The 27,397-nt window shown below is 42.4% G+C and overlaps 1 protein-coding gene across 1 annotated transcript in view; it reads right to left on the bottom strand.

The window, feature by feature from the left end:
• Positions 1–73: 73 nt before the first annotated feature.
• Positions 74–27,397, bottom strand: part of Usp8 (ubiquitin specific peptidase 8) — a 55,616-nt gene continuing 28,292 nt past the window's right edge. The window contains exons 10-20 of the mRNA XM_010638666.2: positions 25,515–25,659; positions 25,032–25,255; positions 20,511–21,074; positions 15,398–15,478; positions 14,574–14,836; positions 13,134–13,346; positions 12,010–12,220; positions 10,314–10,550; positions 9,403–9,545; positions 1,766–1,898; positions 74–1,619 (exon numbers count right to left, since the gene is read on the bottom strand). Coding sequence (XP_010636968.1) covers positions 1,434–1,619; positions 1,766–1,898; positions 9,403–9,545; positions 10,314–10,550; positions 12,010–12,220; positions 13,134–13,346; positions 14,574–14,836; positions 15,398–15,478; positions 20,511–21,074; positions 25,032–25,255; positions 25,515–25,659 — 2,400 coding nt within the window. The 3' untranslated portion in view covers positions 74–1,433. The remainder of the gene's footprint in view (positions 1,620–1,765; positions 1,899–9,402; positions 9,546–10,313; positions 10,551–12,009; positions 12,221–13,133; positions 13,347–14,573; positions 14,837–15,397; positions 15,479–20,510; positions 21,075–25,031; positions 25,256–25,514; positions 25,660–27,397) is intronic.

Below are 27,397 nucleotides of genomic sequence, written 5' to 3'. Positions count from 1 at the left end.
CTGTTACATGCATTCAAGTTTTAAAAAATGTTTTGGACACAGAATCTCACTGTGTAGCCCAGGCTGTCTTCACACTCATGGCAATCCTCCCGCCTCAGCCTTAGAGTTCTGGGATTACAGGCGTGTGCCACCACACCCAGCAGCAAATTGTTTTCTAAAGCAACTTCGTAGAGCTACCACCTGCCCCTGGGCTTGGGGATAGCTCCGTGGTAGACTGCTTGCGTAGCTTGTACAAGGCCCTGGGTTTGAGCCTCAGCACTGACAAATTTTTTTTTTGCTCAAATGGCTGTCAGCTTTTGAAAGTGACCTGAAAACACTGAGCCGAGATTCCAACACCTTTTCCACTTGCTCCAGAACAAGGTGTCAGCTTCACCTTTCACAATCCGGGCTCATGCTGCCCAAGGCCATGCTCACGTGCCAGTGTCCAGATGAGACGCCCCTGTCACCTCTTCACAGGAGGGCTGCACGTCTCCCACGCTGCAGACGGGCCGATGCCTGGCCCCGGGGTGACTCGTGATAGGCTGAGTCTGGGCATCGAGGATCACAAATGCTGCACACGGTTCTGGAGCCACAACTGAGAAGAGTGGAGTCGAGTTCTGATTCTACAGGGTCGGAGCTCAACTCAGAGCCCGAGTGGTGGGGTGCACAGGTAATGTGCATGCAAGCAGCCTAAAATCTAACCCAGCACAAGCCCTCCTGCCTGTCCTACACTGATCAAACCATTAAAGACAGAAGACTGACAGGGTTTACATTATTTTTCTCATTAAGATTTTAATGTAGTAATGAGATTCTTATTTTTAAAAAAATTAAAGAAAGTTATCCATATATTTTTTTAGAATAAAGATTTAGTGCATAAATACAGCCCAAAGCCAACAGAAAAATAGCTTTGCCCTGTCATTTCCCTAAGAAAGCATTGCAGTCACTCAGGATAGGCCAAAACAAACAAAAACGCAGTCGTCCTCTGAGCTGTAGGCATCACAGAAAGAGCACACGACTACGGGCACTGCGCCGGTGTGCAAGTGTGCAGACGTACGCACGCGCACCTCCCTACCTGCTCTGCCGTCCAGAGCATCACAGTGGCTCGAGCTGGGGTAGAAATGGGAAAAGGCCATAACAGTGAGAGGGAAAAGGAAGGTTACAGTGGTTCTTTGACCAGTAGTATAATGCTTTGCTAGTAAATTATCTTAACCTTGGAGCAGACTAAAAAAGTTGTGTTGAAGTAACTGGTACCTCTGAGGGACGCTTACCGCGATGCCTGCTAATGTTTCTCGTCAGTTCTGGTACCAGTGCTGGCCTGAATGACAGTCTAGTAACACAGCTCCCGGGCCTGGAATCCTCTACACGGCCCACCTGGCTACCTGTTACCTTGGGAGCAGTTCAGGGGTTGTGTGGCTGAGCTCTGGAGAACCTAACTAGCTGTCACCTATATCGCCTTATGTGGCGACATCAGCTGCTCGTGGTCCCAGTGATGTATAAAAGAGAATATACGCTGCTGACGACTTCACAGAAGAGACAGAGATATCAGAAACTTCGTGATCATCAAACTTAAACCACCGCTGTCTCGCTGCATTTTTACAGTAAGCAGTGTAATGGCCTCCGTCCAGCCCGCCGTAGTGATTCTGTGCAAAACAAGATGGACACCCGTGAGGACAGAGCCGGGCACTGCGGGCACAAGCTGCTCTCTCCGGTGTGCTGAGGGGCCACCCGGACTCCTGTCTTACTAGTTTGCTTGGACACAAGGTCTTGAGTTCAAGGAGATACTTACTGAAACGGAAAACAAGCTGTACTTCTTCAGACTGTTCTTTGGACCGATAACATACTGTGACAAATCAAGGTTTTCTAGTGGGAAGTCCACAGATGTCTGTAGTTTCTGCTTCCACCTGCCATCGTAGGAAAAACTGTAGAACAGAACGTTACAGGAATGATACTCAGACAGCAGAAAAAATCCTTACTCATTCAGCAGCTGGATTTTCAGCCATGACCTTAAAGTTCATTTCAAATCAAAGACCCAGAATTTTACAAATGAGGAAACTGAGGCGGTAAGAATTAAATGCTACATCAAGGTCCATCAGCTAGCACAGCAGAAGGGCCACACGAGGGTCCCAGACTCCTCTGCAGGCTGGGCTTGTTGGCAAGGCTTCTCCAGTGGTCACCCGCATGCCCAGAACATGGGCCACCACAGAGCATGCAGGAGAGCAGTTCCAGAGTCGGCGAGTAGGCGTGGGAAACCAGAGCCAGACACTGCAAGATAACGGCGTCCACTGCAGCACCCGGTTCCTTTACACCCCCAAATACGGAGGCCTCTCGGTGACACGGATTGAACCCCAAACTTTACATATGCAAGCCAACCACTTGCCCACTGAGCTACATTCACGGGCCCTGAATTATTGTTTAAAAATTGCATTCTGGGGACTACTGGGGTAAAAGAATGGGACAGAAAAGTATCCTTTGTGTGAAGCTGGGAGTAAGAAGAGATAAGATGTAGAAATAAGGAAACTCAGTGGTGCTGCTGCCTGCCTGGCAAGCACAAGGTCCCAAGTTCAATCCTCAGTACCAAAATAAGAAAAAGAAACTACAGGGGGTAATGAAGATACACAGTGAATATTTAAACTTTAAAAATGTATCGCACAGTAAAAGACATTGCCAACAATCCCCTCAAACCCGCCCTCATTTTGATCATATTTATCCCCTCGTCTTGTCACTTTCGGAAGCAGTTCTGGAGTCTTCCTTCCTGAGTGTCTTTATGAGGTGCAATAAAAAGTACACTGGATGCTGCTGTCCAGTGCCATGCAAAGGAAAGGCAGGCTGGGAAAGACGTGACACTGTGTCCTCATCCACCTTATCCGCCAGATGTGGCACTGTGCGACTTCAGGCTCTTTCCCAGGGAAAATGACTGACATATCGGAGAAGCACTTCGAATCATGTCAGGACACTGAGGGAGCATGACAGTGCAACTAAAGTCAGACAGTGACAAGAACAATGGCACGAGTGTGTTCAAAGTGAAGGGGGCTCTTCTGAGGGGATTCGTAGCAATGCGTCTTTTACTGTAATAAACTTTAAAATATTCCCTGTGTTTTTCAGTCACACCTCATATATTCTGAGGAAAGAGAGGAAAAGCTGTGGAGATCAAGAGGTGACAGTAAAGCTACAAAGTGTGTAAAGGCAACAGAGCAAAGTGCAAAGCAGCCCTCAGCGCCAACCTGAGGTGTAGGCAGGGAGAAGACCCACAGGCAGCCAAGGGCCTGCAGCAGTGGCAGAGGGCAAAGGCTGCGTGACTGCAAGCTGCAACCCCGCATGGGTGTTTACTGACTGGCTCCTTGTGCGGCAGAGGGCTTTGGATTGGAAAACCATGGCAGTGCTGGCCGTGTGTGTCTGGATGTTGCGACCAGGCGCCATCTGGGCAGGTTTATGGTTTGAAAGTAAGCGACTCGGGCCCCGAAGTCACAGAATAGCCACACTTCACCCTCCTGGTCCCTCGGACCCCCCGATGCAGTGTCAGGTTGGTTGCAGACCCTTGGGGAGGTGTGAGCTGCAGGGATCCGAGGCCGTGGAGGGCTGTGCGGTGAATGTGCAGAGACCAAGGCCCAGGCACTGACTGCCCGGCTCCCCTGCCACCAACATGTCTGGGCTGCACTGCTGGACACCTGCCGCGTCCACGGGCACAGACGGGGGCCTGTGCAGCAGTGCACAGCTCACCACGGGACGCAGGAGCAAACCCAGAAAGCCCCCACTGGGCGGCCACTGTGGACGCGAAGCGCCACAGGCTCCAGGGTGTCTCCCCGCTGCTCCTCCCCGGTCACACAGCTCCCAAAAACGTCACTGAGCCAAGCGCCTGGGCACAGAGGAGTCTCCTCCGACTCCTTCCTTTTTTACCCCATTTACTTGTCTTTATCTATGATTTTTATCTACTGTACTTATTTTTAATTGTCTTGTATCTTGTTACTTCTCTTTCTTCCTTTTTAAAAACCACTTGCTAGAAGAGGGAGGGAGAAAAGAAAGGACAAGAAAAAAGTGAAAATAGAAGGAAAAATGGAAACAAAGATTTTGTACGTAGGGAGGGGAAGGGCTTCAGCGGGGGCAGGGAGAAAATTAAAAAACAAAACAAAACAAAAAAACACTTGCAGGCAACGGTTCCACTGCCTTCCTTGCAAGCGCAATGCCCGGTACCAAAAACAAACAAACAACACTTGCTGCTGCTCCCACGGTCCCGCCACCCCACCCGACACCTCAGACTTTGATTTGGTGCTATCTGGGCCTTTTCGTTCACATTGCTGCTGCCTGCCCTTCCACGGTGCAGGTGGTACGGCTGCTGCTTCTCACTGTACGTCACACTATCTGGTCTGTCAGTGTGGCCACTGCTGCAGAATGTCTCTTCCTCTCTGAGCGAACTGGGGCTCAAGCCCTCAAAAGCAGGCTGGTCACTCAGAAGACCCCCATGTCCATTCTAAAAGAGACAAAGCTCAGTGCAATCACAGGAAATAGGAGAAACGAGGCATCACGACTCCTCCCATGTCCCTAACTCCTCAGTGAACGAGTGCGAAGTCAGCAAAGCAGATGAACACCAAACACCAAAGAATTGAACAGTTCAAGGAGGATACAAATCTACAGCTGAGTAAATTAAAGAAGACAATGCAGGACATGAAGAAACACTCCGGCAGAGGAGGATCGTAAAGAGGACGCCAACAGAAATCTTGGGGGCTGGGGACATAGCTCAGTGCTGCCGCACCTGCCTCACAAGCACAAGGTCTGGAGTTTGATCCCTGATACTGGGAGGAAAAAAATCTTGGATAAAAAACAACAAAAAGCTTAGCAGAAGGCATCACCGTACACTGGATCAAGCACAATACAAAATTTCAGGTTTCAAAACAAGGTTGATGAATTATAAAGAAATAAAGTGATCATCCAAGGACTCTGGGACACAGTCAAAAGACCAAACTTTATTAAGAACTTTTCATGGAGAAAAAGGTACCAAGGGAAAGACTAAAGGTACAGAAAATATATTCAGTGAAAAAAAAAATAGAAAATTTCCCAAATCTTAAAAAAGATAAGGACTTGTAAGCACAGGAGGCACAAGGAACCCCAAACAGGCGTGACCAGAAAAGAACCTCCCCATGTCATATCATAGTTAAAATGCCAAGAATACAGAACACGGAACAAATAGTGAAAACTGCAAGAGAAAAAGGCCAAGCTGCTAATAAGACAAATCTATCAGAATTTCCCCAGATTTCTCTGCAGAAACTATAAAGGACAGCAGGGCACAGAATATGTATTTCAAGTAAAAAAAAAAAAAAAAAAAAAAAAAAAATCAAAAACAAAAACAAAAAGTTGCCAATCTAGACTACTATAACCAGCAAAGCTAGTCTTCAGAACTGAAAGAAAAATAGACCTTCCAAGGTAAGTATAAACTAAAGGAATTCATGATCATTAAGCATAGAAGAAAAAGGAACCTTATACATAGAAGAGGTAAAACAGATAAGCAAGTGAAAATTAGGAGAAAATCCAACACTAGAAAAACAACAAAATGACAGGAATTAGTGTACATCTTTCTGTAATAACTAAATGTAAATGGTATTTATTCTTCAATTAAAATACATAGACTGGCCAACTGAATTAAGAAACAAGACCCAGTCCTTTCCCGTCCGCATGGAACACCAGCAGAGACATACACACAGACTAAAAGTGAAAGGATGGAAAACGACATGGCATGGAACGAAATAAACCTGAAAGCTGGCAAAAGTAGCTGTATTCACATCCTACAGAGCAGAATTCAAGACAAAATTAGCCAGAAGAGATAAAGAAGGCCACTACCTATTGGTAAGGAGAAAAATCCACAAAGATATAACAATTATAAACACATACACACTTAACATTGGTATACCCAATTGCATGAAATAAACAGTACTTGACACAAAGGCCCCCTTCACACTGGGTGATTGCAATATCCCAATATCCACTCTTACCCTTTGGATAGGTCATCTAGATCAATCAATCAATATCAGTTAAATTACAACATATGTCAAACGAACTTAACAGTTACCTATAGAACACTGAATTCAACAACTGCAGAAGACATTCTTTTCAGCAGCTCATGAAATGTCAAACTACTTAACAAATACAAAAAATTTAAAAAATTCCTCACAACATTATGAAATCATCAGATGAAATAAGTAAATAGCAAAAGAAACTATACAAACATACAGATTGAACAATTCACTTGGGTCACAGGGTAAATCACAAAAAATTTAAAATTCATTAAATCAAGTGAAAATGGAAACAGCATACCAGAATCACTAGGATCCAGCACAGGCAGTTCTAAGAGGCAGAAGTTTCTGGCTATGCGTGCCTACCTAAAATAAACCAATGATATATCTCAAGGTCTTAGAAAAACAAGAACAAACCAAACAACCCAGTAGAGAGAATAAAGAACAGAATTGAAATTTACTGAAATAGAGACTAAAAGAACAATACGTAGGATCAGTGAAACAAAGAGTTGGTTCTTTGAAAACATAAACAAGGCTGATACCCTCATCCAGACAAAAAGAGAAAAAAGACAAATTAACACAGTTGGAGATAAAAGGGGAGATGTTACAACAAATAACTGCTAAAATCCAAAGGATCGCTTTCAAAAGAAAATACATTACAGTAAATTGGGGAATCTACAAGAAATGGACAAACTTGTAGGGGATATGACCCACTAAAGCTGAATCGAGAGGGCGTAACCTGAAGAGATAAGTAACAAGCCGTGAGACTGAAGCAGCAAGAACAAATGTCCCAACAAGGAAAAGCCCAGGACCATACAGACTCAATGGTGATTACCAGATCTGTAAAGAAAAGCTAACGTCAACTATTCCATGAAACAGTGAGGGGCCGAACTAATTCTACAGGACTAGTGTCATTACTGTCCTGTAAAGCCAAGTAAGAACATAACAAGGAAAATTACTGACCACTACTGTTGAACAGTACAGAGGGGGGGACCCTAAATAAAATATTTGCAAACTGAATTTAGCGAGACATTGATAAGATCATACATCATTACCAAGTTGGTTTCATTTCAGGGATGTAAAGATGGTTCAACATATAAAAAAATTAATGAAAGTAATATAACCCAAAAATAGAATCAAGGATAAAAATACATTATTTTAATGACACTGAAGAAGCCTCTGATAAAATAGGTATTGAAGGATCATACTTCAATATAACACCTATCAACATTTTTAAAAAATGAGAATTAGCAAAGAAACACTAGAAAAAGAAACTGACTGGGGAATTAGCTACTATATACACCAATAATGAACAAGCTGAGAAATCAGGAACAATTCCATTCACAATAGCTTTACCCATGCCTCAAAAACAACCCACAAAAAAACTCCTAGGAATCAGACTAACAAAGAGGTGAAATACCTCTATAATGAAAATTACAAACACTGAAGAAAGAAATGGAAGACATTAGAAGATAGACAGAATTAAAATTGTTAAAATGGCCCATATTACCAAAACTGATCTAGGGATTTGGTGCAGTCCCCCATCAAAATTGCGATGACATTCTTCACCGAACTGTAAAAAACAACGCTGAAATTCACATGGAAACACAAAGACCCAGAAGAGCCAAAGCAGTCCTGGGCAAGAGGGATAAGACTGGTGGCATCACAATTACATCAAACCACATCAGTTTAAAGGCTGCTGCACAGCAAAGGCAAACAGGCACAAAGAGACAGCTACACATCAGAAGAAAGTCTCTGCCAGCTACTTTTACGGCAGAGAATTAATGTGCAGAGGCCATAAAACTTAACACCAAAAAGGAAGAAGCCCAATCAATAAATGGGCTTGACTAGCCACTTCTCAGAAGTAAAAATGGCTAGTACGTTTATTAAAAAATTGTTCACCATCTTTATTTATCAGGGAAATGCAAGTCAAAACCACTGGTTTTTCATCTCACCCCAGTCAGCATGGCTATATTCAAGACTAGAAAAGCCAATAAATGTTGACAGGCATGCAGGGTAAAAACCCTTCTGCACTTGTCAGTGGGAACAGAAATTATTAGCTTCTACAGAAACCAGTATGGAGGTTCCTCAAAAGCTAAAAATACAACTACCATAAACCCTGCTCCACCATTCCTCAGTATTTACCCAAAGGAATCAGTCAGCATACTTTAGCGTTACCTGCACATCCATCTTTACTGCAGCACAGCTGACGAGAGCCAAGACAGCTGGCCCGGGTGAGCATCGGTGGATGAACAGATAAAGGAAATGTGGGGTATGACTCAGAATAAGGAAAGAAACTATGTCAGCTACAGGAAAATGGACAGACTCGAGATCATCTACCATGTTAAGCAAACAAGCCAGACCTAGAAAGACAGGTACCGTATATTTTCCCTCACATATACTAATCTTTATAAAAGAAACAAAGAAAAAGATGATATGAAAATACAAGTACCGTTATTATCAGACAACAGGAAGCGAATTGGGAGGGGAAAGGAAGTGTAAAGGAGGGCAGTGTGGGGATGAATATGATCAAAATATGGTACATGCATGCATGAAATACCACAGTGGAACCTAATTTTGGAAAATTAATATGCACTAATAAAATACATTAAAATACTAAAATCTGAACCAAATATATTTTTGGTATCCTTTAATAATAATGTTCAACAATTAAGCTTTTATCAGATCTGTAGTCGACTTATATCACGTTTACAATGCCCCAACCCTCAAAAGAAAAACTGATAGAACACGCTTTCATTAGACCTTTCACAAGAGAAATCTGAACACGTCCACATTGAAATTAACGCAAGCAACTGCCTAGGAGTAGCTAATACAAATAGAAATGTTTTGTTTGAAACAAAAATGACACTGCTAAATAAAAAGAAACTTCTTTAGAAAGATTTTAAAAATTGACTCAAAGTCACCACTCCACAGATGGATTACACAAACACAGAAAGAAAATGAGAGCAAAAGATCTGGTGTGTGTTTTATAGTCTCTATCATCAGTCCTTCTGTTATAGGACCAGCTGTTTTTTACTGGTTAAAAAAGTCCAAGCCAAAACCATCTGCATCTCACACTGGGATCATTAACATTTTATCTTTAAAATTATACTTTAAAAACCAAGTATCTCATTTTAAACACTGTTCTTCGTATGCTCTGTTTACTGCTACTGTATTTTGTTAGAATTACACTGCACGTGCATACAGTTCCACGTGATGTACGATGCTGTCGTTGGCTGCACTGACCCGACAGGCGTGACGTAGTGACCCTGGCACACGTCGTCACTTCTGCCTCACGTCTCTAAGATATGCACAATAACCCAAACTTCCTTAGCAGGCAGGGCAGTACACGTAACTTTGGACAAGACGCAAAGTTCCTTCCTCTAAATCTTACTGAACAGGAAAAAACCAGCTTGGTTACCGTTTCAGATGCACCAAAAGCACGGGTGGCAACTTCCAGATTTCTATCTTTTTGAGGGAATCCCGCCGAGCTCTGCAGTGACTGCAGTAAAATCTGTTGTTATCTGTGAGCTTTTCTTCTTTGGAAAATAATCTAAGGCAGTCCTGGTAGAAAGAACAAGCAGCAGACAGACAGTAATTCGTTCACTAGTACAGCATCAGAGAGCACCTCTTCAGTAACCCACCCTGCAGGAACAATGAGCTCAAACGGCTCTAGCTCCCCCAAGAGGTGCAGCCCAGTAAAGGGCATGGCAGGGGCCGTGACCTAGGACTGCACAGCGCTCTCACACTGAGCCTGGCAGGCCAGGGAAGACGGGAAGGGATGTGCTGCAAGAAGCAAGACTACATGCACCAAGGAGCCTGAGTATAAATCACACTCCTGCTGTGTGCACACCAAGGTACTGACTCAATATAAAAAGTAGGCCTAAGGGAGCTGGGTGTGATAGTGCACACCTGTAATCCCCGTACTCAGGGGAGGACTGTTGGGTGTTTGAGGCCAGCCTGGGCTACGTAAATGAGTTCAGGGCCAGTCTGAGCTACAAAGGGAGACCCTGCCTCAATGTCTTCCCCCACCGCCAAAAAAAGGTCAACATAGGATTTTCCAAATTAACTTTCACTTCTTAAAAATACAAATTTTTATGGGGTGGAGTGCAGCTCAGTGGCAGAGCGTTTAATATGCACAAAGCAAAAGGGACAGGAAGAAGTGGAAGGGAGGAGGGAGACAGCAACTCAGAAGTCACCTTTAAAAAGGAACACTTCTGCTCTTTCTACCAAGTGATTATGGAGGAGTGACGAGGAATGAACTGCTGGCCAAAGCCCATCTCTATGAGCAGCATTTTATCAACCGAGCACCTCTCTTCGTTTGAAGCTCACCTGTAGTGTGCATTTACTTGTGGACGCTAGTGGCAGAGACAAATACATGAAGGCCTCGAATGTCCTGGACTTTTTGTGACAGGTGAGGCACTGTACTGTGGACTTGAACTGACCCTGGAACAAGGCGACAATGATGGACTCATTGAGCTGCTTGTGCTTCTGCCAAGCGCGTTCTGCAGCTCTGAAGTCATCGAGATGATCATTGTTCTCTTCTTTATGTCTCTTCCGGTTATCGGCCTGGAAACACGATTATTTAAACCCTATATTAATTAATTAAAAGACAACACTTAAATATGTAATTGAAAGATTCAAATACTTTCCCAATTTGAAAATGTCATGAAGGAATTCTGATCATATCCAGTGCTACAAAAAATAATTCCAGGGCTGGGAATTTAGCTCAGCGGTTCGGTGGCCTGCCTTGCAAGTGCAAGGACCTAAGTGCAATCCCTGGTACCCAAAAAAAAAAAGAAAAAAATTCCAAAATCCAGCCAAACACAGAAACTCCATTTTATTGAAAAGGGTGTAACCTGAACCTGTTAGAATTTCCATATACATATGTTTTGGGTTTTTTTGGTACTGGGGATCAAACTCGGGTCCTTGTGCTTATGAGGTAGGCAGCAGAACCACCGAGCTAAATCCCCAGCCCTGTATTTTTTTAAGTAAAAAAAGCTGAAAAGTCTAGTTTTGAAAAAACATCCCACATAGAGCTGAGAGTTAGGGGAGCAACCAGATGTCATTTCACTGTCCTGGCCTCATAAATGAAGACATTATATAGCCACCTATTTTGGATAAAGATGTTTACACACACACACACACACAATCAAAATCAGCAAGCAGTAGCATTGTGATCCCACAGCTATCTGAAAAAAGATGACAACTTGGTGTGCTAAAAGAAGTGATTGTATATAAATCTGTATAGAGATGCATGTCTATAAAAACCATTAATGTGAATTACCTGGTTACATGAGATAATTCTTAGTGTAGAAAATAAGTATAAGAACACAGCATAGGGTGATATGTACAAATAATATAATAAATGTGCAATAAAATAAATACAAAATGAAGCTATTCCAGCTCTCTTTTATAGAAGCATATCAAAGATTTTACAAGTGGGTCATGTATAACAGTACCAGTAACTGATTTAACATTTGCAAACTGCTCAGCAGTCTACCTGATAACAGATCAGTAAATAATTACATACACAAATTCAAATACAGATTCAACATCTTTAATCTCAAAATCCAAAATGCTCCAAAATCAAAACTTTCTGAGCACCAACATGATGCTATAAGTAGAAAATTATCCACCAAGAAACTGTTTCATGTACAAAATTATTTTTAAATATTGTATACAACTTAATGCTGTGTAAGATATACATGAAACATAAATGAATTTTGTGTTTAGAATGGGGTCCTATCCCCAAGATATTTCATCACATATAAGCAAATATGCCAAAATCCAAAAAATCTGAAACCCTAAACACATCCAGCAACATTTCACATAAATGTTCACTTATTAGGTATTATGTGGATCAGACAAGGAGTGTGTTATAGTCTCATGCTTTAGTACAAAGTCGCTGTATCTAATAAAGTACCACTGCATACTCAGCAACTAGAGCTCAAACTGCTATAAAAATGGTGGCAGTGCTACTGAGCACCCTAAGGAGATTGGAAACTTAGAATATCAAAAGTCTTACTTTATTGAGATCTTCATGGAGACCATCCATGAGGAAGAGGAGCAGTTCTTGTGAATCTTGCTGGCTATATCCTGCAAACTGGTCATTGATCTTCCCGATGGTGATTTTAAAGTCTTTTGGGCTGATGTACCTATACTGACCTGTCCATAGGGCTTTCATGATTATACCAAACTCTTCTGCCACTTCTCCTTTATGCCCCAACAAATTTGACCTGTGCCAAAAAAAAAAAAAAAAAAAAAAAAAAAAAATTCAAGTCACTAAAAAAGCAATAAAGGAGAATTTCTAAAGGACAGTGGGTTCCTAATGTCAATATTAAAGCACTCACACGCTACAGCCCCACATGAACACACCTGCGGGTTTATCACTCTGCTTACAGTTTCCCTGCCTGGTATGTTCTGGCCACGAGTCTGCCCTCCCCGCTGACCAACACGTTGCAGTTTTATGACACAGAGTTTCTGCTTTCTCCTACTGCTCTTCTCAACTCTTTCAGAGCTGGTTTTCCTCTACATTTTTCTAGTGAATAAATGGATTTTCCCTTTTCCAAAGTATACTTCTTTGGAGCTGGGTGATAGGGGCTCTGGTTTGAACATGTGCCCTCCAAAATTTAGGTGTTGCCAGTGTCACAGTGTTTGGAGGTAGGGCCTTCTCTAATTCTAGTACTGGGGAGGCTGAGGCAGAAGGATCACAAGTTCAAGCCAGTCTCAAAACAAAAACTAAAACAGGTTGAGGACGTAGCTAACTGACAGAGCACTTGCTTGGCATGCACCGAGCTCTGGGTTCAATCCCCAATACTGCCAAAAAATAAAGAATAGACAGGACCTTAAGAGGTGATTAGGTCACAGGGCTTCTCCCTCAAGAATGAGCTTAGTGCACTTAGAAAGGGGCATGACAAAGGAGCTCCTCCTCTGCCCTTCCATCTGCTAAGTGACGACACAGCAAGAGGCCACGACCACAGGGTGGCATCTATGGACTTCATGGTCTCCAGAAATACGAAAATAAATTTCTGTTCTTTATAAATGACCCAGTCTCAGGTATTTCGTTGAGCAGCACAAAACAGACTAAGACAGGAAGTACGGGTAGGCTTTCCTTCCACAATATATTGCAGACGTCAGATACATATTCACCTGTTAATATCATCCTGGTAACAGTTCCGATTGAAATAATCAGCCAGATGTGGAGCATTGCACAGGCACTGCAGGATGGAGTTCATGTAGCACGTATTTCCTAAGTTCCGAAGTCCAGTGAGGGCTGGTCCGGACCCTCCAAAGACAGGATTGAGGTTTCGGATCTGAGAGGCGGAGAGCCTGGAGATCTCGGCTTTAGGGTAGCATGTTGGCCTGAGCACGGGGAGATACGGGACACAATGAGAGGCAGAACACCTGAAACTGAGGCCCACACGACCAAGGGCAGCAGCTTAGCACCAGGCCTCAGTACCCTTTGTCAGTAAGCGTGCCAGTGCCTAACCTTACAGCCCCCAGTACCCAGGACAGGCCTCTGCCTGTGTCCGGAATCTGCCCTCCTGACCTCTTTGTTTCTAGAAGGGCCCTGAGACAGATTCTGTAGTTTCCTGTGAATTAGGAGCTAAAGAACAGAGGCTCTTTCTAACACTTTCAAATGATCCCCGGGAGATTAGCATTTAAAAATATTTGAACTCAACCAGAATGCCAAAGAATCAAACAACATTTATTACTGGAGAGCGACATCAAAGGAGGCAGAGGCTATCTGGATAGTATTACTGAAGTCTAGGGCTGAGATGACCACAGGGGGTTGCTCTAATGCTCGGGAAACAATGACTGGCCAAAAACGTCTGCATCTGTTCAGTACTAACATTTTTTTTCTTAGCAACAAGGGAGACTTCTTCTTGGCCAAGAATCTTAACAAATATTTTTAATCCGTGGCTGGATGACACCATGGCTGCAGAAACCAGGGCTGTATTTCCGTCTATTCCCCTCCTCCTCTCAAACGTAAAGATTAGAAGTAGCAGGCACCTCACACCCTGTTATAAGCCAGGGGCATTAGACTCCAAGGGCAGAACCCAGGGAATCATCTGGATCAGACACTCCCGGGGGAACGTGAGTGGACACTGCTCATGACTGTGGACAGAGCCGCAGAGCACAGAGGAGCAAGGGGCAGGAGGAGCGCAGAGCAGACACCCTCGTGCCCGCTGCTTCAACACCGCAGGGCAACCTGACTCTCACGTGACTGGCCCGAGGCTGCAGCAGTGCACACTCAGCACTGCGATCCCTACCTTAGGGTCCTCGGGAAACTGAGCATCACAGGAAGTCTAGGGGAGTCGGGGGTCCTCTATGGCACAAGCGCTGTGAAGTGTGACACGGCGGTAACATGTTTTTATCTTAATACTTCCGATAACCTTGCCTGTCTAGTAAGCTATCATTTGGCAGAAAAACCAAGGATATTTTCACTACCTTTTTCTCCATGGTAAGTACCAGTGGTTGGAATGGCATCCAAAGCAATTTCTCACGCTTAACAGTGATCTGTCTGGAGCAGAGGTATTAAAACACAGCACCTACATTACCTGAGCTGGAGGCGTCAGGCAGACTTACTTGTTCTCCCGATTCACAGCCGGCGTCACTGTGGGCTTCCGCCTCTCCTCCTCCTGCACAGCCTGGGTGATGTCCGGGGAGGAGTAAGAGCGCTTCAGCTTGGATGGCTCCCGGTCCCGCTCAGCAGGAACCTGGGGCTTGGCCTTGTGAGTCGGAGGGGTGGAAGGAGGAGCCGAGGAAGGAGCCATTTCTGGCGGGTACATGTGGACAGTGTTGGTGGGTGAATGATAGTAACGGAAGGTTCCAGTGATCGGGTCCAGAAACTTAGATACAAAAGGAAAAAATGAAGGTCAAAGCCCGAAAATGACCATTCTATAGAAATAACTTATTTCAAAGTATTCCAGCTACACCGCCAATACCTAAAATAGTTTGAATAAAATGGTGACAATCACTTCTCTAATTAAACTTCCAAAGAAGTGTAGGTTTAGAGTGACCCATTATGATTATGACTGTGATTACATGGTACTGAGGACTGAACTAAGGGCCTCTCACTGAGCTACACACCCAGACTTTTTTATTTTTGACTCACAGTCCCACCAAGATGCCCAGGCTGGCCGCAAACTTGCAATCCTCCCGCCTCAGCCTCTCACTGTGACACCACATACCTGTGGCGGCCAAGTGTGCCCCCACATCTGGCACGTAACACCCCATTTCTAAACAGTACTGCCAGAAGGATCATGCATTGCAGCCAGAATCCCAGGCTGGGTAGTGAGAAATCTAGTCCTAATTGGGAGAATTACACTCTTACACTGAAAACAGAGAACTGCCTCTCCATTCGGGGAGGGGAGAAGGCAGTTAAAGAACCTGGTAACCACGTTACGTACCTTGGCCCAGCCGGAAGGCAGTCCCGGGACGATCCTACCCATCTCTTCACTCCGTGCTCTTGTCAAAGGCTCCCGCTGAGTCTGTTCGAGGGGAAAAGTCTGATTTTCAATTAAACGTTGCCGTATATACACTTAGGTACATGCGCTGGCTGCAGGAAGCCTAGAGAATCCTGAGCCTCTCTTGACATGCTACGTTTCCTCCTATCTCTGCACTCCCGTGATAAAGCTTAACCTAGAAATCAGGCACAGTAAGAAATTAACCACAGGGCCGGGGATTTAGCTCAGTGATTCTGTGGCCTGCCTTGCAAGCACAAGGACCCGAATTCGCTTGATCTTAGCCAAAAGGCCGAGAAGCGATAAGGACCCGAATTCCATCCTTGGTACCAAAAAAAAAAAAGAAATTAACCATAAAGAGAAAAAAAAACCAATTAATACAATATACTATTATAAAAGTCATTGAAAATGTACTGTTTATTTCGGTGAACTTCCATTTAATACTTTCAGGATATGGTTGAACCTGAGTAACTGAAACCAAAGAAAGAGGAAACAGAGACCAGGGGAGACTACAGTATATATAAAAATTAAGTTAAAATGGACGCAGATCTACTTGTAAGAACACTACAGGATTTTTAAGAAGAAACAAAAGAAATTCTTTATGACTTTGGGTTAGGCCTGAGTCAAATAAAAAAACTGGCAGACTGGACTTGCCCACAAATACATCTGTGCTTGGTAAAACTCCACTGAGAAAATATAGGCATGGTGGCACACACCTGTAACCCCAGCACTCTGGGAGGCTGAGGCAGGAGGATGGCAAATTTGAGGTCAGCCCAAGCAACTGAGATCCTGTGTCAAAATTAAAAACAAATAAAAAGGGTTGGGGATGTAGCTCAGTGTGAAGGCCCTAGGTTCAATGCCTGGAACTGAAGAAAAAGGAAAGCGGGGTGGGGTAGGGGGAGCAGAGAAGGAAAACCATGAGGTAGAAACCACATTTCTAATAAAGGATTTGTATCCAGAATATTAGAAATTCATACAACTCAGTGAAAGCTGACAGTAATCCAATCTTAAAATTAACAGTCTTGAGTACGTATTTCACCAAAGAATATAACCATTAAGGCCTATACTCATACGAGAGAATGTGCAATACCATTAGTCATTAGGGAAATGCCTATTAAAGCCATGAGCTACAACCTCACACTCATAGAATGCTGACAACAAAGAACAGTAAAAGGGCCAGCCAGAGATTTAGCTCAGTGGCACTACACCTGCCTTGCAAGCACAAGGTCCTGAGTTTGATCCCTGGTACCAAAAACAAAACCAAACCAAAACAGTAACAATAACTGGCCAAGATATAGACAAATGTCTCTATCAACTAATGAGTAAAAGGATAACACGGGGGCCAGGGATTTAGCTCAGTGGTTCTGCCGCCTGCCTTGCAAGCACAAGGACCCGAGTTCAATCTCCATCTCTGGTACCAAAAATAAAGATAACAGGCTGGGCATAGTGGCGCACACCTGTAATCCCAGCACTCGGAGGCTGAGGTAGGAGGATCGCTGTGAGTTCGAGACCAGCCTGGGCTACATAGTGAGTTCCAGGTCAGTCTCAACTACATAGTGAGACCCTGTCTCAAAAAACAAACAAACAAACAAACAAAAAGATATAACTAAACAGATAATGGAAATAATAACCAAAATGATCCAAGAGCTTTCAAAAGACACTAATAAAAAACTAGCTGACCTAAACAAGATTATACAAAACACAAATGACCAGTTTATAGTTAAACAAAGAATTAGTGTCAATGAAAAGGTTTCCATCAGAAATCCAGAAGATTAAAAATTATATTGAGAAACTATGGGCAGCAGAAGCTACCAATGTGAGGACAGAATTTCAGAACTAAAAGACAATGATGCTTTCAAAGACCAACTACTCAAAGATACCTTAAAAGCAACAAAAGAACATGAAAAATGGATCCAACAGCTGCTAGATGCCACAAAGAAGACTACTCTGAGAGTAAATGGAATAAGTGAAAAAAATCAAAAGACAATACAAATGGCATTAAAAAAGCCTATTCACAGAAATAAAGACAGGAAACTCCCCAGATATAAAGAAATAAAATCCAGATAAGTTAGGCATATGGAATCCCTAAGAGCCATGACTAAAAGAGAACTTCTCCATGCCACATTATACTCAAAGTCTCAGAAGTCCCTCACAGCGGCAAAAACTTAAAAGCTGCTTAAAAAAGGCATTGAATAGCGTATAAAGGCAAACTCATTAAAATTACAGCAAATTCATCTACACAAACCTTAAAGACCAGGAAGACATGGAGCGAAATGTTTCAAGCCTTAAAATATAACAACTTCCAACCCCAATTTATTTATCCTGCAAAACTTTTCTTCAAAACTGAAGGAAAAATAAGGTATTTCCACGACAAGGAGCATCTCAAGAAATTCATGACCACCAACCCAGCATCACATAAAATCTCAAGTAGATCCTAGAAAGAGACAAGTCAACAATGCCAACAAGTCAAGAAGAGTGAATATACCTGACACAAGAAGTAATACCAAGAAACAAATGAGATCAAACCAAATTAAAAAGTTTCTGGACAGCAAAGGAAATCGGAGTTAATCTGTGTTTGATAATTAATTTGATAAAGACTTATAAAGTAAATAAATTTAAATCTGATGCCAGCAAAAAATAAAAAGTATACTCTATTTTACTGTCAAATTCAAAACACATACTTTGGATGCAATTACTTACCATTAAAAAGAAAGAATTGGAAAGTTTTCTTTTGTTTTGGGGGGGTACCAGGGATCGAACTCAGGACCTTGCACTTGGCGAGGCAGGCGGTGGAAGCACTGAGCTAAATCCCCGGCCCCTTGGAAAGTTCTGATGAATTGAAAAGCAAAGCAGACTGTGAGGCATGGGTTCATAATATGAGGCCAAGGATAAAGTGCTAATAGTAAGTGCATATTTAGCACCACCAATACTCTTTCATTTCAATCCCATGATTCTGGTTACCTTGAGAGGGGATGTGCTCCAAAAAATTTCAAGTATTAAAGAGAATATAAAATGTTATACAGACCAAATTTAAGAAATGCAAAACCCATTTTTACATCTTCTTATACATCACAGGATCTTTAAAATAATTCACTTTATCTTTTTTATCTGAACAGGGGAATCACACTCAGGACCTTGCACTTACAAGGCAGGTGTGGTGCCACTGAGCTAAATCCCCAGCCCTACCTTGTTTTTAAAATGATGACAGTAAAAACTTTATTAGCAATACTTTGAACAAAATTTATTCTAGAATAAATTACAGACTGCTTCTACTTTTAAAAGGAACATATATGTTATATAGGGAGAGTCCAAAGCCAGGTCATGACAGGGTTATTTAGATCTGCAGGAATATTAGGCACTCAAAACATAAATGCTTTGCGTTCCAAACACTGCTTGTTGGTAATATAGCAAAGTGAAATTAAGCAGCTTGGGACTGCCTATGTGATTTTAGGCAAACACTTAAATGTCTAAGCATCAGCTTTACTTGAAAATTAAAGACCCAAAGAGGTGACTGTTATGAGTAAGACAGTGTTGGAGAACTATCCAGCATACTGCAGGCACTCAGCAAATAAATGTTTAAATGGTATCTTGAGTAACAGGTGTAAGTTCTGATTTCCTATAAAATCAGAATGTAAGTATGTGGGCTTCATTCCCCAATCTGGGGTGTTTAGCAGGTTTTCGGACAGCAGCTCTATGTTTTATACTATAGGTTACCAGATACCTGTTCCCTGAGTCAGTTCAGCATTGGTATGGGTTGTTAACTGTGGTAACTGCCATTCTGTAAGATGGTGCTTTGCCTCCCATCAAGTCATTTTCATACTACTAAAAAATGTTATTCCACTTACATGTCCATAAAAGGACATTTTTAATTGTTCCTGCATTTAAAAAATGTAGTATCCAAAGGGAAAACGCACTTTTTTTTTTTTTTTTTTGGAAAGGCACTATTAATTGCCTAGTGAAGAAAAAAGGAAAGTATGACATCATTACATTAAAAAACAATAACAACAAAAATGTCCTCTGAAATTATGGGAATTCATTTTGGGTGGGTAGCCAAGAGCAGAAAAAAAGGCAAGAGTAATTGGGTTCTCACCAATATTATGTGAGGAGATAAAGCTAGAAATAAAATGACACCAACCTGGCCCACAGTATGGTTCTACGTGAAGATAAAGGCCTGGCTTTCTCCCTTCTCCTGGGGATGAACTGAGGGCTGCTTCACACCTGAGCCGCATGCCCAGCAGCTCTTTTTATTATTTGTCTCAGTCAGGGTCTCACTAAGTAGCCCAGACTAGGCTCGAACTGGTGATCCCCCAGCCTAGGCCTGCGCCACAGTGCCCAGATGTTGGGCTACTTTGACGCCACTGATTTTGCACGCATTCTTGGCAGATATAAACTTTATCACACAAATATTGCCAATGGGCTGGGGATTTAGCTCAGTGGTGCCACCACCTGCCTTGCAAGCTCAAGGACCTGAGTTCAATCCCCCGTACCAAAAAACAAAACAAAACAAAACAAAAAGAGCAAACAACAAAAAATAAAAGCAAAAAAAAACAGTATTGGCATCTAACTTCTCAATACAGAGAAGATTAAATTTTGATGAAAATACATCAAACGTAAACATGAAGAATGTAGCTACTTATCGCAGTTACTAAGAATGCACTGCATTTCACGGACATGAAGTCCACTGCCAATCAATCATTTAAAGTACTACAGTAGAGCAGGTGCTGCGTGTGGCAGTGCACCTCTATAATCCCAGCTACTCAGAAGGCTGAGGCAGGAGGATCCAAGTTTGAGCCAGCTCAGATAATTCAGTGAGGCCCTATCTCAAAACAGAATTTAAAAGGGTCTGCGACATAGCACTAGAGTGCTTGCCTGGCAAGCCTGAGGCTCTGAATTCAGTGGCCAGTATTGACAAAAGCCAAAAACAAACATAGAACCAGCAGAGCAGGTGAGCGTGTGTGGGCAGAAAGAACAGGGGAATCTCCTGAAGGCCTGCCCTGTCGGGAAGGCCCGGTGTCCCGCCGCCCTGTGCATCGCATCCGTGCAGTGTGACTCTGCTCACCTTGCCCGCACTTGCGTCTCCCGCAGGGGCATCTCCTACTGGCTTTCTCTGCACTTCTGGAGTTGGACACCTTTTCCCCCTGTCTTCCACAGACTTCTTGGCGTCAGAAGTCTCATGTTCACTTTTACTCTGTCTTTTTAGTCCTGTTGTTTCTTTGCCCCTCTTTGCTGAAGTTTCTTTGTCTTCCTTCTTGGTCTGTTCACTTTCTTTTTTCATTTCTTTTGCTTTTTGATTTTCTGGGATTTCACTTTCTTCAGTTTCTTGTTTCTTTCTGGATTTTTGTTCTTGTTCGTCCCTCCTCAGCTTCTCTTTCTGTTCCTCATGCTGCCTTTCCCGAAGTTCTTTTTCTTGCTTGCTTTTCTCTATAAGCAAAGTGGCTTCTGCAAGAATCTGTGCTTTCTCTTCATCCGTTAACGCCGCAGCCGCAGGGGGAAACACTGGCTTGGTGGAGCGGTCGGGAACGCCTTTTCCATTCTGAGGAGACTGCTGCTCGTGATCTGTACTCTCAGCTTTTACTCTATGATCTTCAGGCAATCTGACTGCTGGTTTTTTAGTACGATCAATCTATAGAAACAAAAGCAGCAAAATATATAACCCTGGTTCCCCAAACCAAGCTGTGATAAAAGAACTGCCCCTCAAAGAGACAACACCAGCCTGAACATCCACTTGTTAACGCCTCAAACTCAGGTTCCTCATGTGGCCGAGCTTTCATGGGGACTCAGTTCAACATTTCATTCACCCCACCGGGTTCCGTACATGGGATTAATGTGCTCATGCCAATAGACGAAACCCAGAGCGGCGCACTGAGGCTCAAGCTCTATTCCCACACAAGCCCCGAACCCAACGGCCAACACGGAACTCATGACTCCCTCAAAAACATGGCCCTCTCTCATAGGACAACCCTTCTCGGAGCAGCTCCAAGCCAGAAGCTGAGTCCCCTGGCATGCTCTCTGACCTCTGGAGTCTCATGATTCTCTTCCTGTGTCTGCTGCCACCAGCCAAGGTCACGCTGAGGCTCTCTCCTTCCAGGACTATGGCACAGCTGCCAGCCCCTCACCCATCTATCTTGTCTTCTACCCTCCTTCTACCCTATCTCCATACTGTCGCCAGACTGATCACTGAGGCAAACCTGACCATGTTCTTCCTATTTTAAGTTGCTACTCGCTAGACTCAGACTGCATCTAAGTTTTTAGCATGGCCTGTAAGTCCCTATGCAGTCAGTCCTACATCTGTCGCCTTCTCACCTCTTACTCTTCTATGCACCAGCTATACCTGCCTTAAAAATCAAAACTGCCGCACCCCTTCCAAATCAGGTCTTTTTATCAGCTGTTCACCTAGATAAGGTCTAACCAAACACTAGGTCTTGGCTTAGATAGTTCTCTCTCAGAAAAGACGCCACCCTGCTAAAACTAGTCATGCTCTCACTATACCTTAGAGAGCACATATTGGGATTCGGATTAAATGTTTGTTTATAATCTTCTCTCCTAAGAGATACGTGGTGGCATACTTCTGCAATCTCAGCACTCAGGAGGCTGAGACAGGAGAGTTGCTGTGGGTTCCAGACCAGCCTGGGCTACATAGTGAATTTAAGGCCGGCTTATTTTAGTTCACTACATGATGAGACCCTGCCTCACAAACCCTAGGTAAAATATTCCCTCCTAGGACATAAGTTCTAAAAAGGTATAGATGGTGCCAGGCATATGGTTAATAAATATGTTGTTGAAGGAATTAATATTCTATAATGCCAGGCATGGCAGTGTATGCTTATAATCCCAGTACTCTGGGAGGCTGAGGCAAGAAAACTGCAAGTTCAAAACCATGCTGGGCAAGTAAGTGATTTAGTGAGACTAAAGGAGGGCTGAGGACAGTACTGGGGGAAAAAAATCTGTAACAAATTTTGTAGAGTTAAGAGACTGAACTAGGCACGATGGTGCACCCCTGTAATTCCAGCATTCTAGGAGGCTAAGGTAAAAGTATGCCAAGTTAAAGCCCAACCTGGGCAATTCAGCAACTTAATGAGACCCCATCTCAATAAAATTTATTTTTTAAGTATGGGGATGTAGCTCAGTGACACAGCCCACCAGGTTCAATCCCTAGTGCTGCAAAGAGATAAAAGAGATAGCGATACAGACAGAATATACTAATTTCCTTCAAGCCAAGCCACGAATTACTTTATTTCCTCATCAGGTGAGTTCAACACGCATCACCTCCGTTTAACAGCACATTACCCTACGCCACTGAAAGAAGAGACTCATCATTTCCCAGTGATACAGTACAATGAAAGAAAAATGACAATTTACAGTAACATCTGCCAGTGACATGTGTCCACTGGATAACCGAGCAGGAAGAAGTTAGAGAAGAAAACATCATGTCTACCATCTCTTCGCTTCTCTCTGCCTGCTGTTTTGTGTTTGAAACAAACAAAAAACCTATACTGTCTTCTTTTCCACATGTATTTGTGAATGAACTAGGAACTATGGGGATAAAGCAAATAAAAGATGAAGCAGCAACCAAAATAACTGTTTCTATTCACATTTTGATAGCTCAATCCTTTATTCCCTTTTCTTTCTTTCTCTCTTCCCCGCTCTCTCTTGTGCTTTCTCTTTTGTGGTACTGTGAATTGAACCCAGGACCTCTGCCACTGAGATACAGCCCCAGCTCGCTTTTATTTTTTGAGAGAGGGTCTCATTAATTTGCTGAATTGCCCAGGCTGAGCTTGAACTTGTCTGAATGTGTGCGGGGTTGTTTCTATAGCCTTTGCTCTGTTCCAATGATCTGCATGTCTGTTTCTGTGTTGGTACCATGCTGTTTTTAGCCCTGTAGCTTTGTCACATAGCTTGAAGTCAGGGATTGTGATGCTTCCTGTTTTGTTCTTGTTGCTCAGGACTGCTTTTGCTATTCTGGGTCTCTTCTGGCTACACATGAATTTTAGGATTGTTTTCTGTAGTTCTGTGAGGACTGTATTTTGATTAGGATGGCATTAAAATCTATGTATCAGTTACTTTCAAATTTAAACTCTTTAATGTTCCCTTGTGCCTATAGGATAAAATTCAAATTTGATCCAAGTCTCTTGAGGACTCTTGATTGTCTTTCCAATCTTGTCTTGTATCACACTTTCATCTCCAACTGATACCCATGACAATACATATCAAAAACTGCTCTCCGGTGCCAAAGCAAGCCCTGTGCCTTTAGCCACACAGTTTCCGCCTTGTTTCTTATAGCTGCAGATCCCAAGCCCAAATAAAAAGCTACTTTCTCCATTACAGCTTCTCTCCTTGCTCTGTGCTCCAGGGACTGGGGCGGCAATGATACTGTCTTAGGCTGTGACTGATTTTATACAAGTCTCTTCTTCCAAATATCAGAAAATTTATAAATTTTTATACTGTCTTTCGAATGAAAGATCCTAATCACTTCTGTGCCCTTTGGCTAAGGTCAAGTGTAGACTCTCAAACTGTTTGACCAAGTATACGTATCTGGGTCATGCCGGAGCAAGAAAAGATTAAGGTTCAAACAGGATGGCTAGCTAGATGTGGAGGTGCACACCTGTAATCCCAGCATTCAGTCAAAACTGAGGCAGGAGGATCAGGAGAGTTCGAGACAGCCCAAACTACAAAGCAAGACATTATCTCAAAAAACAAAACAAACCAACCAAAAAACAAATACGACGACTAACTTGAAAGGATATACAATAACATAAATTCTCTTTAGAATATCTTAAATTTATATTTTAAGAAGCTGTTTACTCATATTTTGCTTACTCTTACAATTTAATTAGAAATAGTAAAAGTGATTTTAAAACTGAAGAAACGAATAACCTCACTTTACAATAAAAAACTGTTGAGGGGCCAGGGACTTAGCTCAGTGGTTCCACTGCCTACCTCACAAGTGCAAGGTCCCGAGTTCAATCCTGGCATCAAAAAAACAAACAAAACAAAACAAAAGACTGTCAAACATTCTAGTCATACTCTGCTCTATAAATCAATACCACCCTCATATGTGAAATGCTATTTAGGTATAACTGGGGAAATAAATGAAAAAATAAATGTTAGAAAGTCTCATTGCAGAAAGCACAGGAAAGCATTAATTAACCTTTGAGTAGAACCTACTGGAGCAAGAGACAGCTGTACTGGGCACCGTGAGTGGTGCACGTGGTGACACACCACCAACAGGAGCTTACACGGCTCAGGACTGCTCCAATTAGCAAGCCACAGGTCTCAGATGCTTGCTCTAAATCAAATTAATATTCCATCTCGCCACTTCTGTTCCTAAAAGAACTTTTCTATTTCCCTATGGAAATAGAAGCTATATCTGCTTGGGTAAACAGTCATCAGCTAGGTTTGAAATCCTCTGAATTATTCTAATGGAACCATAACCAAAAGACTTTGTAAAAATAAAGGTGCCAAGACTAGTTTCTCCTGAGTGACACTTTCCTGGGATGTGTTTATATAACTTCCCTTCTATACTGCATGTCTGAGGTAGTATGAAGGCAGAGAACAAAGTCAGGAGAAAAGCAAACCATACCTGCGGAACATACTTTGCAGCAGGCACTGGCTGAACTGTGGGTGAAACGTCAGCTGTGGGAGCAGCGAGTGGTTCAGCGGGCATCGATGCACTCGGCACCCCCTGGCCACTCGTCAGGTCTGTGTTTTCATTTGCTTCTAGAGGCGGCGGCAGTGGTGGCATCTGAGCAGGAGGCCTGGAAGGAATCTTCACTGATTCTTCCAGTGAGGGGTAAGTGAAATCCACTGAAAGCACCAGAAGAACACTATTTTTAAAAGAATAGCAAGCTCCATAAAGAGTACTTGTGTTTGTTATGCATGCTGTATGTGAGAATTAAATACCAACTAAATAACATGCCAATAACAGCAGTCTTCTAGGCCTTATGTATTTTTAACTGAAAACAGGACAGACAAATGCACATATGACAAAGACCACGACCCCCAAAACATTAGTATCTATTTTATATTTACTACAGTAATTTAGACAAAATCTGCACATACATACATGAGATAGACACCTCTTCATTCTTGCCTCGTGGGGGCGGAATGACCTTAGCATTTGTTGTGTATTGGGGATAGCAAAGCAGCCAGTTTTCATAGCCTCCCTCCAAAACCAAGGGCTCACTGCGAAGGACAGTTTTACTCTCCCACTATAAAATAAGGAAATGGCATTTTTAATATGGTGGGCAGCCTAAAGACGGTTAAAACCACAATACGTATCAACTGTTCAAGTGCTCCCTTGAAGGTGAAGATTCATTTTCTGAATGGTGAAAAAATAACCAAATTCAAAATCCCACATTAAATAAAATAGATATGTAGGCCAGGTTTTAAGAACCATACAAGTAATCCATGATCTTAAAAGAAAAATTAGAAAATCAATGAAAATAGAAGTTGCCTGTAACCTCACAACCAACCCAGAAATACCATTTTAACATTTTGGAGTTTATTCTTTATTACTTTATTATTAGTGTATGTTTAAGAAACATAATAAAGAAAAAATGGAAATAAAATGTTTGTAAATGGGGAGGGAGGAGGGGGTGAAGGGAGGGCAGGGACAAGGGGAAAAAATGAGAACCAAGACCTGTCATGTAAAGGTACAGGATCCCAATAATGAATGTAACTGTGCTGTAGACCTAAAACGTACCAATAAACTCAATGAGAGAGAGAAAAAAAAACATAATAAATACATTCTTTGTGGTAGTTTATTCTCATAGAGTTCTACTTAGATACACACTTTTTAGTTTTGCTTTTGCAAGACAATGAAACTCTTAAAATGCTTTTCTTTCATGTGAACATCGTTTATTAAGAGCCTTTATCATCATTTGTACTGACTAGATACTATTCTATTTCATACACATACAAACACCTCAAAGTTGAATCAGTTACCTGAACACTTTCCCCTCATGTAATTGGAAGCAACACTTGAGATTCCTGCCACAACCCTTGGACGTGTACGCATCCAGTCACCTATCCCCGGGACAATTCCCCCGCCAGTGGAGCTGCTAAGAAGAGTTGCTAGTTTAAAAGCCTGGTGATGATGTCAAACTGCCCTTCACAAAGACTCTACCAGTTTATACGTGGAACCAGCAGTATTATGAGAAATCTCATTATAAGTCTTTATAATTTCTACCAAACTGGTGGACATAAGGTGTCTTGTTTTAATTAACATTTCTCCATTTGTGAAGTTGAACTACTTTTCACGTTTATTAACTATCCATTTAAATTCTTTTATGACTTAACTAATCTCAACTTTTGACATTTTTCTACAGAATTGCTTGCTATTTTCAGTAGAGAAACCAGTCATATAGGTTACAAATAATTTTCCTGATTTTAAAACTTTATTTATAGCACTTCTTACACAGTTTAATAATGTATCTTCTATGGCATTTTGGTTTAGAAATCAAGATCATAATCATAATCATAAAATCAACGCTTTCTCCTAGGAGTTTACTGTTTCAGTCCACACATCTGTACCTCTGATCTCCTTGGCATCCAGTCTGGTGTAAGAACTTAGGCAGGAATTCATCTGCCACCACCTACTGGCTGTCCAGTTGTCCCCAAACCATTCATTTCACCCATCTGTTCCTTGCTGATTTGTTATGTCATCTTTATCATACCCTAAATTTTTACATTTCTCAGGCTTAACTTTATGAAACTGCTACTTTTACAGGTCAGAGCCAGTGGAATACTGGTACTTTCAATATAATCTACCCGTATAATCTGCACATTTCTGCTTCCCTATGTTAATCAGGAACCGTGTGAAGGCTTTAACATTGTGCGAGTGGGGCACCATGCAAGCGGTCAGCCGCCTTAGTAGCAGTATGAGTTGCATTCTAATTACATGTTTCCAGCCCTCATGCTAGCACTGTTTAATAAGGCAACAACTCA

This window comes from Fukomys damarensis, unplaced genomic scaffold, assembly GCF_012274545.1.
Source record: "Fukomys damarensis isolate Sample0158 unplaced genomic scaffold, DMR_v1.0_HiC HiC_scaffold_17, whole genome shotgun sequence".
Lineage (NCBI taxonomy): Eukaryota > Metazoa > Chordata > Mammalia > Rodentia > Bathyergidae > Fukomys > Fukomys damarensis.
The sequence above is the reverse complement of the archived record's forward strand: the minus strand, read 5'-3'. Positions and strand labels throughout refer to the sequence as shown.